At 37.1% G+C, this 24,341-nt stretch overlaps 1 protein-coding gene across 1 annotated transcript in view; it reads right to left on the bottom strand.

Moving 5' to 3' along the window:
- LOC149563779 (phototropin-2-like) overlaps nucleotides 1-24,341 on the bottom strand; it is a 411,881-nt gene that overhangs the window by 330,262 nt on the left and 57,278 nt on the right. The window contains exon 8 of the mRNA XM_089826907.1: nucleotides 23,029-23,135. Within this exon, the coding sequence (XP_089683033.1) occupies nucleotides 23,029-23,135 (107 nt within the window). The remainder of the gene's footprint in view (nucleotides 1-23,028; nucleotides 23,136-24,341) is intronic.

Raw genomic sequence — 24,341 nt, 5'->3', positions numbered from 1 at the left:
ATGGTCATATTTTGCTCTTGAAGAAGTGTTAAGAGGTTATATTTCATTATTATGTGTTATCGAGGCCTACATGTTATAATTTTAAGTTGAGTTGCACCTTTTATTTTATAAAATTACTTTATTATAAAAAGTGCATTATAATGAGATTTTATAAAGGATGTTTCTAGAAGTTCTAGAAAAAGTGCATTATAATGAGATTTTATAAAGGATGTTTCTAGAAGTTCTAGCAACTTCTTAGAAAAGTGAATAAATAGAGGGCTGGGCCTCTCATTTTGGACATGCTTGGATTTGAGATTTCTTCTACTTCTTCCATTGTGGAGCAATTTGTAGTCTCTTGGGTCTGCAAATACTATTCGATCTTTGGGAACGAATCACTCCCCTAGATTGGCATAACTGAGGTAGTGAAATATCTACTGAAGGGTTGCATAATTGGAGTTGGTATTCAGCCATCTCATTGGAACTTCATTGAGAAATTGTTTGAAGGGTTTATTTTGGTTGGAATAAGGGTTTCAGATTTACCCTAGCATTGGTGAAGCGTTTGGCAGGGGTTTGAAGACAAAATTTGTGCATTTTCAGAATTGTCAAATCAGGGTTTGGAACCACATAATTGCTCATATCTTCTCAACCCCTTGGAGTTATTTTTTATGGTTTGGTAGGGTTACTACCTAACCCTAGGCGCCCATATTCCTTGCATTTGGGGGTCCCAAAACCCCAGCATTATTTTTATATAGGGGCCGTACATGCTGGCCTGGGTACGGCCTTGCTAGTAGAATCAGCAGCAGCAATTTGGGGGTTCGTTTGGGGGCAGTTTGTGGAGGATTTAGTGTCTTTGGCAGCGGTTTACATCAGACATCTCCAGCAGCAATACCAGGTGCACATATTGAGGTTTTTGATTGTCAAAGGTGTTGCATACAAATAGTTGAACAGTCAGCACTGTCATTGCATTGTTGGTTATCTCCAGTTATTAGTTGCTGTTGTAAACCAGTCATCTATCATATAATCTGAACGGGGTTATTTTCATGTCATAGCATTGCATTGTCAAGGGTTTGATGTATTAGAAGTGCATAGTTGTGACAGTCCCCTAAATCTGATATTGTAAAATCAGTCATTAATGTAGATGCACAGCTCAGTCCATTATAATCAGTTGTAATCAGATTTGCATGCATTGATAGGATTGAATATGAAGGTTTATATGTTGTCATCAATCTATATTCATATGCATATGTATTAGACACCACAGTCCTTATATTCTGAAAGTATCAAATCTGAGAGTTTCCATATTCTGAATATTGTTATTGGTACTGTTATCGTTCATTACATTACATTTCGATATTGGCATTGTACTTTGTGGTTTCGTTGCACAACATTTAGCCCTATTCGCAGCTCTATTCAGTTACATGCCAAGTGTTTGACAAATTGTCTCAGTTCAGTTTGAGGGTTTTAATGGCCTTAATAGTAAGGGTCATTACATTTCTCCTCCATTTTTGGCTCATTAACCTCCAAGTAAGTGGACATTTTCCATCTTGCTCATTAATTCATGCTCATCTTGCTATTTAAATGCATATTTTAGCTTGAGGTTACACACTTCTCCATAGAGATGCCATGTATAGCACATTTTTCTTTTAAATATGATGAAAAGCCTCATTTTCATACTTTTGGATTTTTCCCAAACTCCGAATTCGAATTTGCAATTTAAAGTAACTTGCCTTTTGGTATGTTTGAGTTTAAAACCAAAGGTACGTGTTTCTTTTGTGCTTATTTTTGTTGTTTATTTGCCTTCTTTCTCGTTTTTCTTCATTTGAAAGAAATTGCGAGTTCTTTCCAAGAACTTGAGCACGTTTCACTTCACTCCACCTTCCACCTCTTCATGCAAGTCCATCATTTCATTCCATATCCACTTTTCATGCCAAGGCACATTTGCATCCGTTCCTTTATATGCAATTACATGTAATTCCAATTTCCATGTCATGGCACACTGCATTTCATTCTACATGTAATCTCACCTTCCATTAGCATTTACATGTAATCTCACCCTCCATCCGCATTTATATGCAATCACATCCTTCATTCTCATTCACATGTCACACTTACATGTAATTCACTTTACGTGCAATGACATCTTGAGAACCCATTTTTGACTAAAGGTTACTCTTTTAAAGTCAAAAATCATCATTTACACACATTCCCATGTGTCCAACATTCACTCCTCAAATCTTTACACATGTTTCCATCCTCCCAAGTTGTATTTCAACCTTGCATATACATGCTATCTCCTTTCAAGATCATTACGCTAGATCTTTGAAGTATTCTATCCATGCTTCAAACCTTTGTTGCTGGTCAAGAATCAACACTTTTATGGAATCAATACCTTCTAATGATGTGTTCACATTTTGGGATTTTCATGTTGCAGCATAAGAAATGCCCTCATCCACAAAGTCTAAAGGAAAGATGAAATACCAATTCAACAAAGAGTTAGCTGATGCGATTGCGTCTCATTTTTTGTCACCTCTTGATAATGTTTCTAACATAGAAATCGGACACATTGACATGGCTGATTTCTTGCAAAGAGTTGAATCTCCCTCAACACATGAAATGAGGTGCATCAAAAAAAGTAACATTCATTTGGTATCTACTTTTCTTATGGCTGCCTTGGAACTGGAATTCACTTTGAGTTGTGTGTGAAATTTCAGTCCAAAATCAAGACAACAAAGAATGCGGATGAAAAGGTCGTCATTAGCCTTGACCTAGAGGTTATTGAACAAATCTTTAGAGTTTCTCAAAATGCAAAGTGTGTGGATTTGTATAAAGATTTCTTTAGAGTTGTGTAGTGAAAAGAGATCGGGTTATTATAAGTATGTAAGTGCATATTGGTTAAATTTTACAAGAAGCAATTTTTCAAGATGGCCTAAAACCACTCATAGGTCAAATTTCAACTCAAAATGCAAAGACTGGATAACTCTTCTCAGCAAGATATGTGTCCTCAAAGATTCCAGTGACTTTGAGCCTTGGATGTATAAATTCATTCTCCAAATCTTTGATAATGAAGAATCTATCTTCCGAGGAGAACTTATTAGCACTACTATATGTGAGTAGTTGCTTAATGTAGGAATGTCGGCGCCATTTAATATGAATTCCTACTTGGTTTACATAGCTCCATCCATGGGATCTTTCTTAGGTCTCTCCACCAAAGGGGACCGGTTACAAGTTCCTATCTAGGACTACTACGATCAAATCACCTTGTCTGAAAGATCCCTAATAGATGCCCTTGCTGATCTGCTGTAGTTTTTAAATTAATAAACTATATTTTCCTATGATTTCTTTGATGGTCTTTGAGAATAGACAGAAGTTGCAGAAGGTTTTGTTTTTTTTTTTGTGTTTTTTGATAGTTTTCACAATAGTAATGAATAATGAACAATAAACATGAGAGGAGACTGAAAATAAATAAGAACATAGAGCCAAATCAGAATTGCTATAAATCGTACCAAGTAGATTTCCGATTTATAAAGCCAAATAATAAATCCAATGTAGTTCCAAGGAGCTTACATCCAACAATGATGCCAAACTGCTGCAAATGGCAGCCGTAAGACTGCAAGGAATCACGTCCCAGCTGAAAGAATCAATCTGTAACGCTGAAACCATAAATCTGCAACCTGAATCCACAATAAAGAATGGTGTACTCTATCCCTGATAGCAACGCACACTGTCTAAAGAATCCAATGCCAATAACTGCTGAGGGCTATGTCCCAGCCAATCCAAAACCTGGGGTTTGCGTCCCAGATGAAGAATTGCTCTCTCAGAGCCAATTCACAAAAACAAGTTTTTCAATATGCAAAAGATAATCTTAGAATGAAGCTTCCATCTCCTTATAACCCCCTCTCAATTGCAAATCGAACCCTAAGTGTCTCCAAGTGGTGTTGTGTAGTGAAAATGTTATAATTTCTTATTTTAAAGAGGTCATGTTACTAGAAAATGACCTTTTTCCTCATAGATAGAATTCCATTCATTGAAATGCCCTGAGACCAAAGAGAAAGATTTAGAGAATTTTGAGACCTTTCCAACGAGCTATCACACCATAGGATGCGCATCCAGATGAGGCCAAAAAACCCCTTATTACTCCAAAATGGCTAAAACTTAACCTTATTTAATTTATTTAATCACCAACTTAGGAAATATTTAAATATATTAAAATATTTTCCAAATGGTCCCAAAAGGCCCAAAATGACCAATCAAATATGAATCTGACCTTGTCACCTGTCTGTGACTAATGCCGGACAAGATGTGTCAACTGGTAGTCCATCTCTAAAATCTAGGGATGCTCTTTTAGGAGACAGCCCCAATCAACCAAAATGGAGTCCCAATGACTCCCCTGCTGTGTGCACCTCTAAGTGAACTGTCACTGAACTGGGAGTTCCTCCTAAAAAATAGGAATGCCTCCTAAAAAATAGGAGATGCACTCTAAGTCTCCAAAACATTCGCCGAGGTCTCCAAATGCCTCCTAGACCACTCCTAGTCAATCCCTACAAATTAGGAATCCCTCCTAAATTGTAGGAAACTGTTGTCTACTGCTCCAAACTACTTGGGAAGCTCATGCATGACTCTCAAAGTCCCTGGGTTGGTTCCCTCTAAGCTCTGCGGGCCTATGGGAACCAGATAATAGACCAACCCTGCTAGAAATGTTGTCACTAAGGAAGGGCAGAAATTGGGGACATGACATTGTCACACAACAAATATCATTTCAGGAGAGTCCAAGATGCATTTTTTGGATATTTTTGGTGTTTGTTTGATAAAGAGTTAGTAACCAAGCGAGTGTCAGATGAAGCCTGGAATAGAGTTAATCAGTTTGGTGCTATCTTTCTACAGTTTCCAATTTTCACTTATTTGAGGGTTGGTTATTTAAGAGAGCCATATACTCTACCAAGATCTGCTACAGATAAGATCATACTAATGGAACTAGCCAAACAGCTCATGGAAGTACAGTCTTATCAAAATTCTCTGCATAGGCCAGGTTTTGGTATTACTACAGTCAAACCCTTTGTAATTGGTCAATATATGATCAATTCAGTTTACAAGGCAAAGAATATGGACACCGAACTTCAGCTTATCACATTAAAAAGGTTCAAGGCTAGGTTTGATTTTGATTATCAAGGGATGCATTCAATGATTAAGAGAATGTTCACTCATTTTTATCGCATGCAAGATGTATAGATTGACCTACGCACAGAACTAGATATTATGAGAATGGATTACTACAAGATCTTGTGAAATGTTCTACAAATGTCATGGACTCATGGGCTATAAAGAAGAAACATTAAGAAACCTTGTAACAAACTTGCAAGCAATCTTATCAGATTGTAAAGCAATAGAAACTGAGATCATGTGCAACTTGGAGCAAATGGGATGTCAAGTTCTTGATGAGCATGATAATTTGGTTGCAATTGCGGAAATGACTTCAAAATATACAATCAAAGTTAATGCTGATTTAGATTCTGAAGATTTTGGTTCTCATACAATGAATAAGTTTGCTTTGTACAAATCCTTAGCAAAGCACTCATAGGATTCTCTCGTGGCAAATTGCAAAGTTGTGAAATCAGCATATGCCGATAGTATGAGAATAGAAGCTATATCAAAGACAGTGAAGATTTCAAATCTTCCTATACTGCGTGATGTTATCATCAAGTTCAAGAAACTTAAAAAATAATCCTTAGGATTGTTCCATTTCTTCTCTGTCTTTTTTCTTCTCTATTTCATGTTTGTAGATTGAAGAGGATGTATTACATGAAAATATGTAGTTACATGTAATAGAATTTACATGTGTAATGACATGTAATCCACTAATTTTTCTTGTTAGTTAGACCGAGTCAAAGTTGGTTGAGGTGCTCCCACTTTTTCCCCCTGCTTTTTCTCAACTCCTTTTCCTATATAAAGGAGTGTTCCTTCATTGTAAAATCATCTTTTATTGTATGCATGAGAGCTCTGGAGAAATTGTGCAATCATAATTTGATTGTGTAGTACTATTTTGAAAGAAAAGTGAGTACAAAGAAGCAATTGAAGTTGAACTTTGATTGAGTGCAATTGTTACTTGTGCAAGTTGAAAGCTTTGAATGTAATTTGCATTTGTTATCTTTGATTCATGTATTTTATGCATTCTTGATAATTGAGTATAAAGAATTAGGAAGCAACTGGAGCCGAAGCTTTGACTAGGAGCACTTGTGAAGATATATAGATTAAGAGCTTTAAGTGTAGTTTGTATGTCTTTCTTAATTCACAAAATAGTTAGAAATCTTTACTTCTGGAAGTCTTTGTGCCCCAATAGTAAAGGTTATTATTATACCGTAGATTAAAACAAGACTTAGGGCCAAACTAATACACTTTCAACTAGCATTTGAGTTAGTGTTAGTTTATCAGTATCACCATTTACAACTCTAGATAGAATTGTAGTTCAAGGTTTCATCTTTGCCCATTACTCGCTCCACGGATAAGTGTATTCTTTTCTGAAAGCTAAGAAGAAAGAAGATTGTTATGCCCTTTCAAATCTCTCAACTTCTTGCTTAACTCGAGTTGATCCAAGGAATGGTGAGAACAAGTAGCCTTCGCTTTAAGGTAGAAGACACTTTGTCTCACACACTATGGTCGATCCTCCTATTTTGTGACTGGATTTTACTTAAAACTGTCAGTTACAAAATATCCACCCAACATGTTCCAACTTCATTCCATTCTATTTTTTGGTTTCTATATTTCCTATAAAATTGATGCAAGAGAGGATTAACACCTTATTGCAGAATAAGAATTACTTTTGTAGTGCTATATCTCTTTGCAAATGTTCAACCATTTTGCATAGTTCTTTATGTTAGATATAGAAAAATAATAACAATATTTCTTCCCATTTCTTTTTTATATTATTTCCTTCAAATTTATTTCTATTAAAACACAAAAAATATGGTTATTATTTTTTATCCACTATCTGACCAAATAAATATGGATCATTCTTACTCCTATTACTAGTCAACAGTTAATGCAATGTTCCCGTCATAAAATAAATAATTAATCAAGCCATTGTTTATGGACCAATTGATTTAGTATATCTCAACCCCATTTTTATTTAATTGTTTCCGTAGGTGTGGTCGTCAGCTATCTTTGTAAACCCTTGGGAAGTTCCTCCGAAGGGTATTTAAGCATGACATGTAGATAGTAGTTGGTATGCGAATTGGATTATTTTTCTTTGTACAATGAATTCTAGTTGAGATTCCTTGTTGCTCGCCATTTCGGAAGTTAAAGATCTTCCCTACTTGGCTATTCCGGTTTCGGTGGGATTCAAGCCTCACCCTATTCCGTCTTTGTATTAATTGCTCGGGTCTGGCAAACCCGCACACTATCTTTGTTTGCAATTATAAATATTGTTCGGTGAAGATCCGTCAATTCTATTGGCAACTATCTTGTTCTAGCAATTTACAACATTTCATCTATTCATTAGGAGGAATTGGCAAACCGTCACCCACTGTCTCCAACATACCGTCACCCACATACTGCATTGTATGGACCCTTGCCTCTATCATACGGCCATATAACCTACCCAATTCATACATCACTGCCCCACACATTATGGCCTTCCCAAGCCATGCATCACTGCCCCCCATACCATACAGACAAATCTATTTCCCAACTTCACAACCATACGCCTTTTGTGTCTACCGTACGGACACTCCAACATCTAACCATATGACCTTTGGTTATGATCGTACAACCTACTCATATCATACAATTCCCCCATTCATACCATACAGCCTCTACAATTGTTCATCGAGAATGGGAACATTATAGTGGTATCAAAGTCGTAAATCCTGCCAGCATGTGGATAGTGAATGAAAGTTTATAGCCGAAAAAGGAGATCCCATTTGGTTGATAGAATTGCAAATCAAGAACCCACTCCTACCAAACTCATAGCACTACTAAGGGATCTTTCAAGGAATCAAGCTCAGACCAATGATACTCAGCGACTTATGGAAGAAACCCTCAAGAAACTAGCAGACAATAAGATATCTGGTAAACAAAATGGTCACAACGCGGACTCGATATCAAGAAAGGAAAACCCTCATCCAGCACGCTCTCCACCTTCCATGCCGACTTTCCCTCAATGATGAAGGTAACACACAGAGGAAAACAAACAACCTTCGAGGAAGTTCAAGAATAGTTGAAAGAAGACTGGAAGAATGCTAATTTGGAAGAGGATATATCCTACAAAGATTGCACAAAATTGAGAATGAGATATTTCAGAGGCGGAAACCGAGGATATTATAATGACGATCTCAGAAGGAAGTTGAGTAAAGTGAAGCTGTCACCATTTGGCAGATTGGGATCCATATCTACCCAAGCATGGGTAATGAAGGCCGATACTTCTAGCTTAATCCAATGCCAGAAGAAGAAGCAATTAAATTGCTAGCACTCCACTTGGAGGGAATGGCGCATGAATGATGGCATCATGGCACTATCACGCTTGGGCATGACAAACTAAATAATTATGCAGAATTCACTGAAAGATTGATAAATCAGTTTCATGGTAAAGGCCCAGAACTTAACTTTAAAGAGTTAGCACAATTGAGGCAAACCGGATTGGTCGACCAGTACATCACAGAATTTCAAAAACCCTTCGATGTGGTTATAGACATTTCTGAAAGGAGACGGATAGTATTCTTCATGGACAGACTAACAAAATTACTGAGGGATTAGGTAGAAGGTTTCAATCCTACCACCCTTTCGAAGGCTATTAAAAAGGCACGAAGCATGGCATCATCATCGACATCATCCTCTCAAGGTTACTCCCACTCCAAATTGCCAGTATTTCCAAGGGACAAAGATAACAAATCTCTGTTGAAGAATCCTTTGTTGGATGAAGCTACCGGACAGGAGCTCTGAAGGAAGAAATTATGTTTCAATTGTAAGAAGCCATGGGAACCTAGGCATAGATGCCTCAGTAAAGGGAAAATACACTACATTGAAAGTCGTTTCTGATGATGAGGATGAATAGGAGAATCTATCCACAGAAGATGGTCACCTCAAGGAGGACTCCAAAATGGTTAATTTGAACCGTATAGAGAGGATCGTCGCATTGGTATGGCGTGGAGGAACCATCGCCTTAGCCAGGAGCCCGAGATGTATGCTATTTCATGTACAAGGAACCCTTTAAGGACAGAGGGTTATTGTGATGCTCAATAGCGGAGCCACTAAACCTCACAAACTCATCTTTGGTAAAGAGAAGAGGTCTACCTAGTGAGACGCACATAGGATACCAAGTCAAGGTCGTCAAAGGAACACTTGCCTTGTACACACCTTGTTCCCTAATTGAGTATCACCATGGCTAACCACATTGTGATGGAGGATTTCTTTATAGTGGACCTCGATGATATGAAGGTTATTCTGGGCATACAATGGATGGAGACACTTGATTAATACACAAAGAGTTTCAAGTAGATGGACTTCACTTTTGTTTTTGATGAGAAGGTTGTCCTCCGTAGGATGGCCAATGAGGGACCGAAGGAAGTTTCGACAAAATAGATGGAGGTCATTTTTCAACATGATGACATTGCATGGGTTGCACATTGTTTCATTTCGACAAAACCAATAAATGGACAACAGACCGCCCACTGGGATGCTGATCTTCAGAATACCTTTTGTAGTCATGACAAAGTTTTTATAGAAATTCCTCTTGGAACAAACCCCCCATTGCGAGTTCAAGCACACCATCAAGTTGGAAGATGGTGCCAAACTAGTTATCACGACACCATACCGCCACCCCAAAAAATTCAAAGATGAGATCGAGAAGACGATTCAGGAGCTGCTCGAGAAAGGATGGATCTATCCCAACTCTAGCCCTTTTGCATCATCACTAGTATTAGTAAAAAAGAAGGATGGGATGATGCGCATGTGTGTGGACTACCGTGCACTGAATAAGAAGACAATTAAAAAAAGATATCCGATTCCCAGGATCGATGAATTATTAGATAAGCTACATGGTGCAGTTTTCTTTCTAAAATAAATCTTCATTCCAGATACCATCAGATTCATATGTGGGAAGAAGACATGGAGGAAACAACTCTTCATTGTCACTATGGGCATTATGAGTTATTGGTCATGTTGTTTGGATTAACAAATGCACCAACCACTTTTTAGTCTTACATGAATCACATCTTCAACAAACAGTTGCGAAAGTACTTGCTAGTATTTTTTATTATATCCTTATTTACAAGAAAACTTGGGAAGAACACCTGAGACATTTGGATGAAGTCCTAGGGATCATGAAGCCTCAATCTTTGTTTGCCAAACAATCCAAGTGTGAATTCGGGATGACAGAAATATTGTACCTAGAGCATGTTGTCAATAAATATGGAGTGCAAGTCCATCAGAAGAAAATTCAACCTATCCTAGATTAGCACCCACCAAAATCACACTCTGAAGTTGCGAGGGTTCTTAGGACTGTGCAGTTAATACCAGAGGTTTGTAAACAGTTTCTCTCAACTCAATGCACCATTAACAGATCTGACTAAGAAAGGTTCCTTCCAGTGGAATGAAAGAGCACAACACACTTCTGATATGTTAAAAGAAGCAATGAGCACTTGTCCGGTTCTCGCCTTACCTGATTTCATGCGAACATTCATTCTAGAGTGTGACACCTCCGGAGAGGGCATCGACATGGTATTAATGCAAGATAGACATCCTATAGCCCATGAGAGTTGGAAGCTTACACAAGCAGAGTGTCTATATTCCATTTATAACAAAGAGATGTTGGTCATTGTGCATGCACTAACTAAGTTCCAATAGTATCTGGTAGGTGCCAAGTTTGTCGTTCATACCGATCATAATAGTTTGAGATATTTTAGGAAGCAACGGGATCTGAATGAAAGGCAACAAAAATGGGTAAGATTCATGCTTTTGATTTCGATATTGAATATGTAAAAGGAAATAACAATGTGGTTGTAGATGCTTGTCAAGAAAACTTGTAATCTGCTTAGTATCTCAAATTTAAGTTGACTAGAAAGCTCACTTCTTGGTGGAATATTCCAAAAACACATTTGTATGTAAAGTAATGGATGGCAACACTCAAGATGACCAATACAAGGTGGTGGATGATGTCATTTACTATAAGGATTGGATATATTTAGTACCTAAACCCAAACTGAAGCAAAAAATCCTGAAGGAAATACATGCCTCGCCCTTGGCTGGACACCCGGGTTTTCTCAAAACCTATAGACAGCACAGGGAGAGGTTTTCATAGAAAGGTCTTAAAGGAGATGTATTGCAATACGTACGGGAATGTGCAGTCTATCAGCAAAACAAATCCAAACACACTTTATCTGTTGAGTTACTGCAACCCTTGACTATACCAAAACAAAAGTGGAAAAGTATCTCTATGGACTTCATCACCGGACTTCCTAAAGTAAACAGGAAAGATTGTATCTTTGTGGTGGTTGACAAACTGATGAAGTATGCACACTTCTTTGCCATCTCCTCATATTTCCAAGCCAGCTGACTTATTTTTCAAAGAAGTTTTTCATCTGCACAGGTTACCCCCAAACATTGTTAGTGGCAAGAATGGTCAATTTCTCAGTATTTTTTGGACAAAATTGTTTTGGTTGGTAGGAATAGAATCGTCACCAAGTACTAGCTACCACCCTCCGACAGATGGACAAACAAAGATCGTGAACAAGTGGCTACAAGACTACCTTCGGAACTACGTTTTGGCACAACTATAGGCATGCGTTAAATGGATGTATCTGGGGGAATATTGTTATAATACCACTTATCACCTGTCCATTGGAATGGAACCCTTCAAAGCACTATACGTGTATAAACCTCTTTCATTTATCGAGATGGTACTAGGTGTCAATCGCACACCAAGGACGAGGGACTGGCTTCAAGAAGGGCAAGACATCCTAAAATTCTTAAAAGAGAACTTACAAAGGGCACAGAATCAACAAAAAATCTATGTCGACAAACACCAAATCAAGAGAACTTTCAAAGTGGGAAACCTTCTCTATCTTAGACTCCAACTGTACCAGCAGTCCTCATTAAAGGCAAAAGGGAAAGAAAAATTGAAGCCACATTTTTATGGTCCTTATCATGTAGCTCGCTACATCGATTAAGTTGCTTACGAACTGGAACTTCTAAAAGGAAGTTGCATCCATAACGTCTTTCATGTCTCCTGCCTAAAGGAAGCCATGAGACAAAACATCGCAATAACCACAGATCCTCCGCCGCTCAATGAAGAAAGGACGCTTGTGTTGGAACTGGCTGAGATCATTGATGTACAAAAGAAGACTTTGCGGAACCATACCCTAAGTGAATACTTGGTACACTATAAAAACTCGTCGTTGGACGACGCAACTTGGGAAGGTAAACACATTCTACAGCATCCAGCATTGCATTCGTTTGAGGACAAGCAAATTTTGGGACGGGAGGATTATAATGTTCCCGTCATAAATAAATAATCAATCAAACCATTGTTTACAGGCCGATTGATTTAGTATATCTCAGACCCATTTTTATTTAATTATTTCCGTAGGTGTAGCCGTCGGCTATCTTTGCAAACCCTCGAGAAGTTCCTCCGAAGGGTATTTAAGCATGGCATGTAGACAGTATTTGTTATGCGATTTGGATTATTCTTCTTTCTACTACAAATTCTAGTTGGGATTCTCTGTTGTTCACCAATTTGGAAGTGAAAGATTTTCCCTGCTTGGCTATTCCAATTTCAGTGGGATTCAACCCTCACCCTATTTCGTCTTTGTATTACTTCCTTGGGACTGAAAAATCCGCACACTATCTTTGTTTGCAATTATAAATATTGTTTGGTGAAGCTCCATCGATTCTATTAGCAACTATCTTGTTCTAGCAATTTACAATGTTCTCATTTGTTCATTAGGAGGAATTGGCAAACCGTCACCCACCGTCACCACTGTATTGTCACCCACAAAATGCACCGTACGGACCCTTGCCTTTGTTGTACGGCCATACAACCTACCCAAGCCATAAAACACTACCCCACACCATACAACCTTCCCAAGCCATATGTCATTGCCCCCCACACCATACAGACAAATTTGTTTCCCAACTTGACCACTGTACAACTTTTGTGTCTAACATACGGACACTCCAACATTCGACCGTATGGCCTTTGGTTCTAACCGTATGGACTCCTACTCATATTGTACAGCTCCCCCATTCATACTGTATGGCCTTTGCAATTGTCCATCAAGAATGGGAACATTACAATTAACAAATTGCTCCCACTAGCATTTGATTTCAAAACTCAGAATGCTCAAAATAGTGACTAAGACTCTTTGTTTCAATCTACCACATGGATTGTGGAAACCAAATATAATTTTATTCTCATCAAATCTACAAATATATCCCTTACTTGATTATGGCCTTTCAACTGCATCTCTCTCTATACATTATATTCTATACAAAATTTCAACGGCCTCTCCATGCTCTTAGTCTCACACATTCACTTTGGTCCCTGCCTGAAAATTTTCATTCTCTATTCTTTGGTCGAACCCAAACTTTTCTTTCTTTGCACTGTTGTTTGTTTTCTCACCTTACACACTATTATCTCCCTTAGGCACCTACTTCCATAGCTCTTTCATTGCACAAATTGGGACAGTTTTCTTATAGAGAGCCTTTGGTTTTTTCCTCCCTATGCTATCATGGTTCGTCATCTTCCATTCTTTTTCCCAGCCCATTTTCCATCTAACCACACAAATTTTCTTTATCGATGTTTTTCCCTCTCCTTCCACGTGGTCATACTCAACAAATGCTTGTCTTCCTCTATAAGGCATGGTTTATAGCACTAACTCCAATTCCTTAGCTTCCCTTATTGAGCACCACTCTCGTTGCTCCCTCTGCAATTTTGTTAGTCATGCATTTAACACCCCCTCACCCCCCACCCCATGGTATTTTCTTCTTCTTTCTAATTAATCATTTCATTTGTTGGGTCATTCCTTGGAGGTCCCAACCCTTACTATTTTTGGCATTCTCTCTTTGATGCCTTGCCTGCATCTCTATTAGCATAATGTTTTGATAATGGCAGCTGAATGGTATCGTACAAGAATACTAAAAGGTTTTAATTCCATACTTTCAGTGTAAATAGAAGAATTTTATTCTACTCAACTTCAACCATAACGTAACTTGGCATGTCTATTCTTTGTCATTAAACATGAGAATTTCAAAAGCCTTTCCTAAACCATTCCACATTATGGTAGCAAGAGAACAAGAAGTTTTCAATCCTTTTTATTTGGTTCTATTGTGCCTCAATACAAACCTTCTCCCAATTGGCATGAGAATATAATTTAATGGATCAAATGCATCATATTTGAAAGTGTTTATGGCAATTAAATAATCATTTTGTTGAATCTAATAAATGCATGGAAACAGTTGATCACTACATCTTCCTTTCAAGAGATCAGATTCTCTTCAAAATTTACAGAGATGAGTAACCCAAACAAACCAAGATTCAATAAAACAAGCAGAAAAATCATTTTGTTAGTGCTGATTGCCAGTATGCCTAGGTACTCTTATAAAACACGTCAAGTGAAATGTTCCCTGGGTTCGTGAAACTCAAGAATATTTGGAGATGCAGGATAAAGTAACCCCATGTTTGTTTTTTATCCAGTTTTTCTCCTTATCCGTGTGAGCCTTTCCTCTTTTGCTCTTTCATTCTTCACCAATTCATAAGCCGTCTCAATTGGTGCTATTTTGTAACTCTAAACATCTTCCAATCACATGTCCATATCTTCTTGGGATGCTATTTCATTTCCTTTTACTATTCTGCTCTATTAAATCTCAATTCAATCTTTCCTTTTCTTATGAAATCTGCACTTGAAAAGTTTTAAAATCCCCGTGTTCAGTCTCCTCCTTTTCCTCTGAACATTTTATTCCAGAACTGCAACAAACAATGAAGATGGATTCTTTCATTTGCTTCTCCTTCTCCCTCGCATGCTTTTGACCATCTTTCTAGATGATGTGCACACTCTCACTGCCCTAATAATGGCTTTTTGGTCAAATTTCCATGGTCTTCCCAACAACAAATGACAAGCTATCATAGGTATTACATCACACAATAATTCATCCATATAGGACCCAATACAAAAATTAATTGTACACTGCTCACTCATAGCCATCTTGTGTTCCTTCTCTAACCAAAGAACTTTATACAGACTAGGTGCTCACACTTTTTCAAAACTCTCTTTTCTACCATCTCCTTTGAGACTAAGTTGCTTGTACTACACTATATGCTATAAGTTTGTGACACTTACCTTCAACATTCTACACAATTTGAAAGAGACTTCTTTGGGATGGTTCCTCTGTTGGGCCAACTGCCAACGTTCCCCTTCAAGATTCATGACATGATTTAACCGCCTCCTATGTTATATAAGATTACTAGTTGTATCGAGCATTGATAGGTTGATCTTTTGGTGTACCGACAACTCTAGCTTGCAACATCCTCATCAACCATCCTTGGATTCACAAACACCCACCTCATCATGATAATTTCACCTTCTTCAAGTTCTTTACTCTTTGGGGATGCATTATAAAATTCCATTTGACTGATTGATATTCTTCAAGTCCTAAGTTTCATGAATTGAGTCTAACCATCTCACCTTCAGTTGTGATGTGGTCTTCGACAAGGAATGAGGGTCACTTCATCTCACTCTAGTTTTGGATTCCAAGGACCGGTCTCTCAAAGCTCAAAACTTGGGTATCCATCTTCCATTAGGTCCACCTGATGGGAGTTCTTTAGTTGTTCCTATTCCTACCTCTCCACTTGTATCTTCTCGTGCAGGATCACTTGGATATGTAGCTACATCACTTGAATGTAATGTCCCCTCTTAGAATAGCTTGAAAATTGAGAACAATTACCTTGAATTCTCAATTCTTACTATGAATTTGAAATGATAATTTTTATCTCAAAAATGATATATAAATACTAGACCACTTTGTACAATTGTTATTCTTATTATATGGCTAACTCTAATCTTATTTGTATGTATGTGACTTGTAGATAAGGCCAAGAATGAATAATAAGAAGGGATAAGTTCTTCCACATTAGTCTGATTATATATTTTTATAATATGGATGGAGTCATATCTCAAGGATGAAATAAGGACCTACAACCTCAGTTGCCACTTGGATAAGTGTGATGATTACTCTAAATAATGGAGTAAGGATTTTGTAATAAACTCCAATCTAATGCACCCAATATTTATAATGACCAACTTATAACATTTGGAAATTGACTGTATCTCAAGGCATATACAGTTTGTACCCTCTGACTAGATTCTCTATATTGGGATTAACATATAGCCTATTTAATTTGCAATGATCATATTTATGATGCATAGAATATGTATTTTCCTTGCTTTGTAATTAATGGTATCAGTTGAGTTTTTATTTGGTTGAGGCTAAGTACGACAACTAGCAATTTCTTAGAGAAATTGATTTGAATAATTAATTCAAGGTTTGTAATCTATCCACTTGCTATGATTAGCCTTTGGCTTTTCTTTTCTTTTTACTGCCTGAGCGTAGTTTATACTTTACTAGCAATGTTGGAATGCAGACGTTTCTCTCGATTTTCCCTCCTTATTTGTGTCTTTCATTTACTTCTCTCTTCTGAAAAACTGATGCTTATTATTAGTCATTTCTCTTGAGGCGATATCTTTTGGTCCAATACACTGTCGTATATGCTTTCCTTGGCTATTGAGATTCCTGAATTCCCTCTTCCAACTCGTTTGACCATCTTCTTATATCCTAATCATTGGGTGACTAGACGTGAGGAAAAGACATGTCTAATTAATTTCATTCTAATGCTATCACCAATATACGAAATCATAAATTTATTAATGATAATCTGGAAATTTTTGGTATCGTGTTCATCCCATATAGTGCAAACTATAAAATGCTCGTGTGATGAAGATTATCGTTACTTGATACTTGTAGACTACGTCTATTGTTTTCTATGCATTCTCCGAAGCCTTTAAGAGATGTTGTATGATAAATACTTAAGGTCATATGTCTTTTATTTATAGTTATTATTTCTTTATTTATTTATTAATTTATTATATCATCTAAAACCCCTGAGGGTTTCTCAAATCCAATCTATAGCACCATTGGGGTCAAACAGGGTTGTCCTCTCTCCCCTACTTTGTTCGGTTTATATATTGATGAGCTTGAGGACTTCCTTTCGAAGTCATCACTCACAGGTGACGGTTGTTACTTACACCAAGTTTTGATCTCCATCGGATGATGTGATTCTTCTTGCTTCTTCTCCAGAGAGTTTACAGAGGTTGTTTGATAGTTTGGCTTCCTTTTGTGATCAGTGACAGCTTGTGGTTAACCTGGTTAAGACTCAGGTTATGATCTTTAATTGCTTAAAGACTTCCCATCTTCACTTCTTTTTTCATGGACGAGAGATTGAGATCACTTCCTCTTACACGTATCTGGGGGTGAAATTTTTTGGACCTCGGTTCAGTATGAGACCGACGATTCAATCCAGAATTAATAAGGGTATGGGTTCTCTTGCTATGCTTGAGAAACAGTGTTTTAGACACCACTTTCAGGATACCTCATCCAAGTTATCCCTCTTGGACTCCCTTGTTCGGGTGACAATTCTTTATGGCTCTATGGTTTGGGGCCTGTCTCTCCTTGGTTCTGATTGGGCCCCGATCGAACAGGTTCAAACTTTGCTCTTATGGCGCATCAATAGATGTCACAAGTTCACTCCTCATAGTATCATTCTTGCTAAGTTCGGCACTCATCTCTTTAGTCTTGCAACCATATTTGATCTGGTTTGGTTCCTTCATCGCCTGTGTGGTTTGGCAAATTTGGTTGGTGAACGTGATAGATACTCCTACTTGGCGTATTACTCTTGTGTTGCTACTACAAGTTCTAATACTTTTTCTTGAGTTCATTATTGGTATGCACAGGCTTCTTCTTTGCTGAGATCGATTGGGATTCATATTGATCACCTCCCTCCTTACCAGTTCTCGCTAAATGCCCTTGCTCATCTCCTCCCCTCACAACAGGAGTTAAATGAGCATGTCAGACTAGATATTTACAAATAGTACATTATCACTACCTGGACTAACCCGCTTGGTGGCTTACGTTCGAGGATGACCTTCTGTGTGGAGCACTTTTTGGAGATCTATGATGGGATTATTGTTTGTCCTAGTTGCCTATCTCGGCAATGGTCTCATGCCTTGCATATCTCCCTAGGGTCCTTCAGAGTTGGTTCTCACCATCTTCAGGCTCAGACCGACCATCATATTGATGGTGGAGAGCAGGTTTGTAAGTTGTGTACTTTAGATGAGGTCAAGACAGGGACTCGCTTTATTTTTGGTTGCCCTATCTATTATGAGATCAGAGAGAGATTTTATTGTCTGTTCCGAGATTGTTTTTCTCTTTCGGATTTCTTCAGTTACTGTGACCAGCGGTATCTTGCACTCTATCTTCGAGAGGCCACCCTACTCCGTGATAATACTTTACAGTCACTACTTCCTCACTGACATACATCTACCCAGCTCATTACTACCTTTTTCACACTTGTGTCTCCTTTATGTGGTGTGAAAAGGTCATCTAGTTCTATCAGTTCTTTTGGTCATTCCAGGTTTGTCAGACCTTGTACCGGCATCTTGCACCAGCGACACTCCTCTACGAGCTCATAGAGACAAATCAGAGTTTCTGTCCATCCATAGTCGTATCCTTCTGTGATTGATTTCTTTTTGCCAAGAAAGGACTCCTAGTCCTTGACTTGGCCTCTCTTTGTAACTTTTCTTCTACTTAGTTTTGTTGTACACTTTTTTCGGACACCGCTTGGTGCTCCTGTTGTTATCATCTTTTTTGTTGTAATCCTCCAATCCCATAGACCTTTTGGTGGTCTTTAGTTGGACATTAATATTATTATCTTATCTATTTGATGATGATGATTCTATATCACAACATGCTTCTGATATTGGCACTTCTACTCTCCGGCCTAAATGGTGGGCTAAGATGATTGGAGAACTTCATAGAAATGAGCTCATTGAGGGTAGAACTGCTTGAAAGAAGAGAAAACCTTATTGCTGCTTCAAACATTTTGAATGCTGAAAGTAATTTATGTTTCATCACATTAATCTCTGACTTTTTAGTTCATAGCAAGATCGATTGATATTCTTTTCAATGCTCATTATGATCTGGACTGTTATGTAATAGGGGATATTCATATTTGTTTCCAACTATGCCATGTATGCATGTATGTTGGCTTCTTTCTCAGTGTTCTTTGATTGATGTTTTTTTAGTAACAACCAAGCTCATTGTCTTTAATACTTGTAGTTATTCAGTCTATGTTCTTTTGCTTCAACATATATCTACAAATATACAACTATGCCACTTTTCATTTACAAGCCCTTTGACATTGATGACTCTAATACTAGCAATCTTGTTTATTCTTGACATCTCTATCATTGCTTTGGCTTCGTGCATGTTAGATCCTAGTGGCAATATCTTACACTCTTCCAAGTACCTTTGACATCACTGACAATGTTTCCATCACCTCAAGCATACTACATAAAATTTGATTAGCACCTCACAGATCAGGAATTCTAGAAGAGTGCTTCTGACTTAAATTTGCATGTCAAGAAATATAGCAATGACATCATTCTTTTGGTTATTTATGTTGACGATCTGATCATCAGTAGTAGCTCTACATCTTTGATTCAAGAAATCAAACAGATTTTATAACAATTTATTAACATGACCAACCTTGAGCTTATGCACTACTACCTAGGTGACAAGGCTTGGCAGCATTCAAATGGTATCTTCACCTCTCAGTCTAAGTATGCATGGGCTCTTCTAGACAAATTTAGAATGCAGAAATGCAAACCAGCATCTACAACAATGGAGTTTGGTCTAAATATGTCAGCCGAATCGGGTCCTCCTGTTGAAAATGAATCTGCATTCAGACAACTAGATAGCAGTTTGATCTATCTCAACCCCACTATACGTGATCTCATCTTTGTAGTGAGTTAGATATCATGCTTCGTGACAACTCCTACTTCAGATCATTGGGCTGCAGCGAAGTGCATCTTGTACTATGTCAAGGGTACTCCAGGCTTTGGTATCCTCAATGGACAAACCCAAGATCCCCAACTCGTTGATTACACAGATTTGGATTGAGGAGGCTTTGTCAATGACAAAAAGTCTACTTCCATGTATGTGTTCAGTTTGGATACACATGCTATTACTTGAACCACTAAGTAGCAGAAGGTTGTATCTCTTTCCTACATGAAAGTTGCATATTAGGGAATCAACGCATGTTGTGAGGTAGTTTGGCTTTTAAGGATGCTTTCCGATATCCATATGTCTCAAGCAGGCTCTTTGCCCCTCTTTTGCGACAATCTAGGGATCCTCAAACTTGACAAGAATCTAATCTTCCATGAGCGAACCAGGAATATTGGCATTCATTGTCACTTCATCCATCAGTTGGTTGAAGATGGATTTGTAGATTTGCAGTATGTCCCTATAGCTGACTAGACCGCAAATATTCTCACCAGTAAAGTTGGTTAATGAAGCTTCTTGGTGTAGTTGCCAAATTGATCATTAAGGAAGGGTACTAGAATAATATCTCTGAATATCCTGTTTATTATTATTTTAATGGTCAATATTGTAAATCTTGTAAATATTATAATGTTTCTAGTGTTGTTTTTATTCTTTCATTATTAGAATGTTTCTAATAACAATGATTGTTTTCCCATAGAAACACCATCTTCATAAACTATAAACGAGCATCTTTCTTTTATTAATGTATCTAATATTTTACCTATTACCTGTGCATTACTTCTATTATTTGCAGGATGAAACATCTCTATTTTTCAGAAAATACCAAGGATGTATGGTTTATTCAAAATACAGACATTGAGTCAACCACAAGGCTAGAGACCAATATTGAGGACAATCTCAAAGGAAACATAACATTGTTTGGCCTTTTAATGGCATTTAAGTAAATTAGAGCTATCGCTAGTTAGTCTGCTCAGAAAATACAAATTCTATGATATTCCAAACCTTTGTATTGATTGAACAAGCACTCTAAGATGTGCTTTGGGGACACAAACTCCTCATTGATATTTCTTTCAGTCCATCTCCAATGTTTTCTAATTTCTCATTTGTACTTTAATCATTGAGGTGTTGGCAACATTCATTCAAAGTGAAGTCCATTGGATCTTGAGGAATCTTTTTCCTTATTCTCATCTAGCTAGGCGTTTGATGTATTCTTGAGACAAAGTCAGGCCTAATATGGATTGTAGGAATTTCTTATTGAAGCCTTCATGTATTCAGTCAACCTCTTACCTACTGCATTTTGGGATTTATCTTGAATTCATATGTCCAAAATCGGACCTTTCCATCATGTAAATGATTGGGCTTGATGTTGAATCAATCAGCATTTTCATTTTGAGAAGAATTGAACATGAACTTGGATTGGTGCATGGAGAACATGTTTGAGAATTTCTCAATAGTGTTGTATCCCCACCTATGGGCTTAATATGCTATGTTCAATTGCTCTTGATTCTTCCAACTCATTCCTATATAGAGCAGATAGCATCAAGGCACATGGAAATGTATTTCTGAAATATCCACTTTAGTCTTTACTCCATGCCAAACGTCTAGAGCCACCTCACTTCTACCCATTCTTAATTGCCTTGATCGCTGGTCTAGGCCCACAAAGGTTGGTTTAGGAACTTGCGCATGGGAAGGAGATTTTTGTAATTTCACGTTTGTAGTGTATCCTCAACATGACATTTTGTGCAGCATTTTGGCTTGCCTCTATCATTTCCATTTTGAAGCTTTACTCTTAAAGCACATAAGCTTGATGCACATGGACACAATCTTTTGTAATTTTCCAAGTTGGAGGTCCATCCACATCATGATGTATACTGTGTCATTTCTGCTCCCCCCTTAATGTTTTAAGTCTTTCCTTGTGACAAGGGCTGCATATCCCAAAGATGGGAGAAGTAGTGCACTAAAGAGATATTCTTGAAATATGAAATATGACATTTAGACTTACTCATTAAAGCAGTCAAGTAGTGGAAACATTAGGTATTCTTAAGAGAATTTATTATGTCCTCAACTAATTCTTTTTACAAGTGTTTGAAAAAATGCATAAACCCTCACACATTTTAATCACCCAAATCATAATGTGAGAAAAATGAGAGAATGTGATGAAAGGGGTTAGATATATGATAATAGAAACATTGTTGTTAACAGAAAACCACACAATATAATATAGCCTTGAACACCGACCTAGACAAGAAGTTATTTTTGTTGCTCATATTTCTAGTTTTATTTAAAAGAGAGTTTCCCCTTCTAATTCTGACAAAGCATTGATCTTGCAAATTGTTTCATTTGTTGCCCCAGACAAAAAAATGAGGGCACTAAAACACTTTTAACTAGCTAAGGACTAAATGATGGTTCAATTGACCATCAAACACACCAAAAAACTTCCTGTTAAATTAAACATATTTTAGCACTTATTGCTTATGTCTAATACCAAACTATAAATAATGAATAAATTGAAAATTATTTTCATTCATTTTGGCTTCCAATTGTTCTCATGCACTTTCTCCAAGCTCAATGATCAATAGTATTTAAATTGACAATCAACCACACCAAAACACTTCAACACTAAAACATTTACAATTTGTTGGGCATATCCATTTCCGCAATATAGATTTTCAATTATGCTTTTGGCTTCCAACTGGGTTGCATTTAAAGCTAAAAGAGAGATCAATTGTTGTTTGATTGAACCTTAATGATGCCAAATGATTAAAATGCATTATGTCAAAATTGATAAAATGTAGAAACTTCATCATCAAAAAAAGCTAACAGAAATAAAGGAAATTATTTTCAACCATGAAGATGATTGACATGCATTTGCCCAAAAACTAGAATCTAGCACAAAAACTATTGTAATAAGAAATAAAAAATAGTTTCTCGAATGAAATCACTACTCACCACTCTTTGTATAATTTATCAATTGGACAGTAATCTCCCTTTGATCCTTGATGGCATCTCTTATTTGTTGTACAGTATCTTGGTCAGTTTCGGGGCCTTGAAGAAACCTTTCATGAGAACATCCAAGAAAACAATGTAACATTTTATCTATTGTTCTAAAATTTATGGATGACCACCAAAGTTTCCATTTTAGAAGAAAGAATTGTTGAAATAAATACAGGATAATAGATACAGTATTTTAATATGAGAAACTCTACAAATAAGATGTATACTTAAGATAGTTATAAAACTAAACATCTCATCTAGTTACATTATATGATCAGTCATTCTATATGTACTAAGTGTCTAACAAGATTTTACACAATGGAAACCAAAACAATTTAAATCGTATTTATATTTTCATTGCATTCATTACCTATCATCTATAAGTGCATACAAATAAAAAACAATCTAAATTTCTAGACTTGACCTAAAGTTCTCTCAGTTAAACATGTTTACAACTCCTATTGAGTTCCTTCTAAAGCCTAATGTTGCAAGTTAGAGAAGTTTCTTGGGGTTTTTCTTTGGGCTAGCTATAAATTAAAAACCAAGACTTTCATCAAGTGGATTGAAAAGACTTCTTTAAGATTATAGTAGTTTGGGCCTAGTCGATGTTCATCTCAAGGCATTGCCCTATATGCTAAATGGATTATTAGGGCTATCAAAGGGAATGAAAACTAGAAGATTATTTTGATAAGCTAGATTTGAACTCAAGGTTTTCATGTGTCAACACCACATTGAAAGATGAAGTTTTGACTACCTTTTGATTGATCCACTAATAGTCAAGATTATTTTATCTTTTGTTGCAAAATCCATTTTTGAAATCTTGGTAATTTATCAACTCTTACCTTTGTTGGAATGACAATAGGTTATGTGATGATTTTTCTATTAATCAACATATTCAACACTCTTTGGTGGCTTCCTATCCTTATCTAATGTGCACTTACTAGGGATTGAAAACTCAGTGATTGTTAGCCTATTCATTGAGTTCCCATAGGCAAAAGAGGTTGGGTTAGGGAACTCCTCAAGACTTGGAGACCTTGAGTTTAGCCTACTTGGTATTTGCCTATGTTTCATGAGCTTGGTTCGGTCAAAGATGCAATGTGGCACATTTTTGGGTAGTTTTGGACATTAAGTCCATTTTTACTATTAGTAAGTGCTAGCATTGGCATTGCCTTGATCCATTGGTAATGGTTTCACCTTGGGGTGGTCAGTGAATGCATTTAATGTTGATCTAATGTAATTTTAGTCGCCTATTATTTCATCTTATTAAC

The sequence above is a fragment of the Cupressus sempervirens genome, chromosome 4 (assembly GCF_028749045.1).
Source record: "Cupressus sempervirens isolate cs-2001-9-10 chromosome 4, ASM2874904v1, whole genome shotgun sequence".
In the NCBI taxonomy this organism is placed as follows: Eukaryota; Viridiplantae; Streptophyta; class Pinopsida; order Cupressales; family Cupressaceae; genus Cupressus; species Cupressus sempervirens.
Note: the sequence above shows the minus strand (reverse complement) of the source record. Positions and strands in the feature narration are given on the sequence as shown.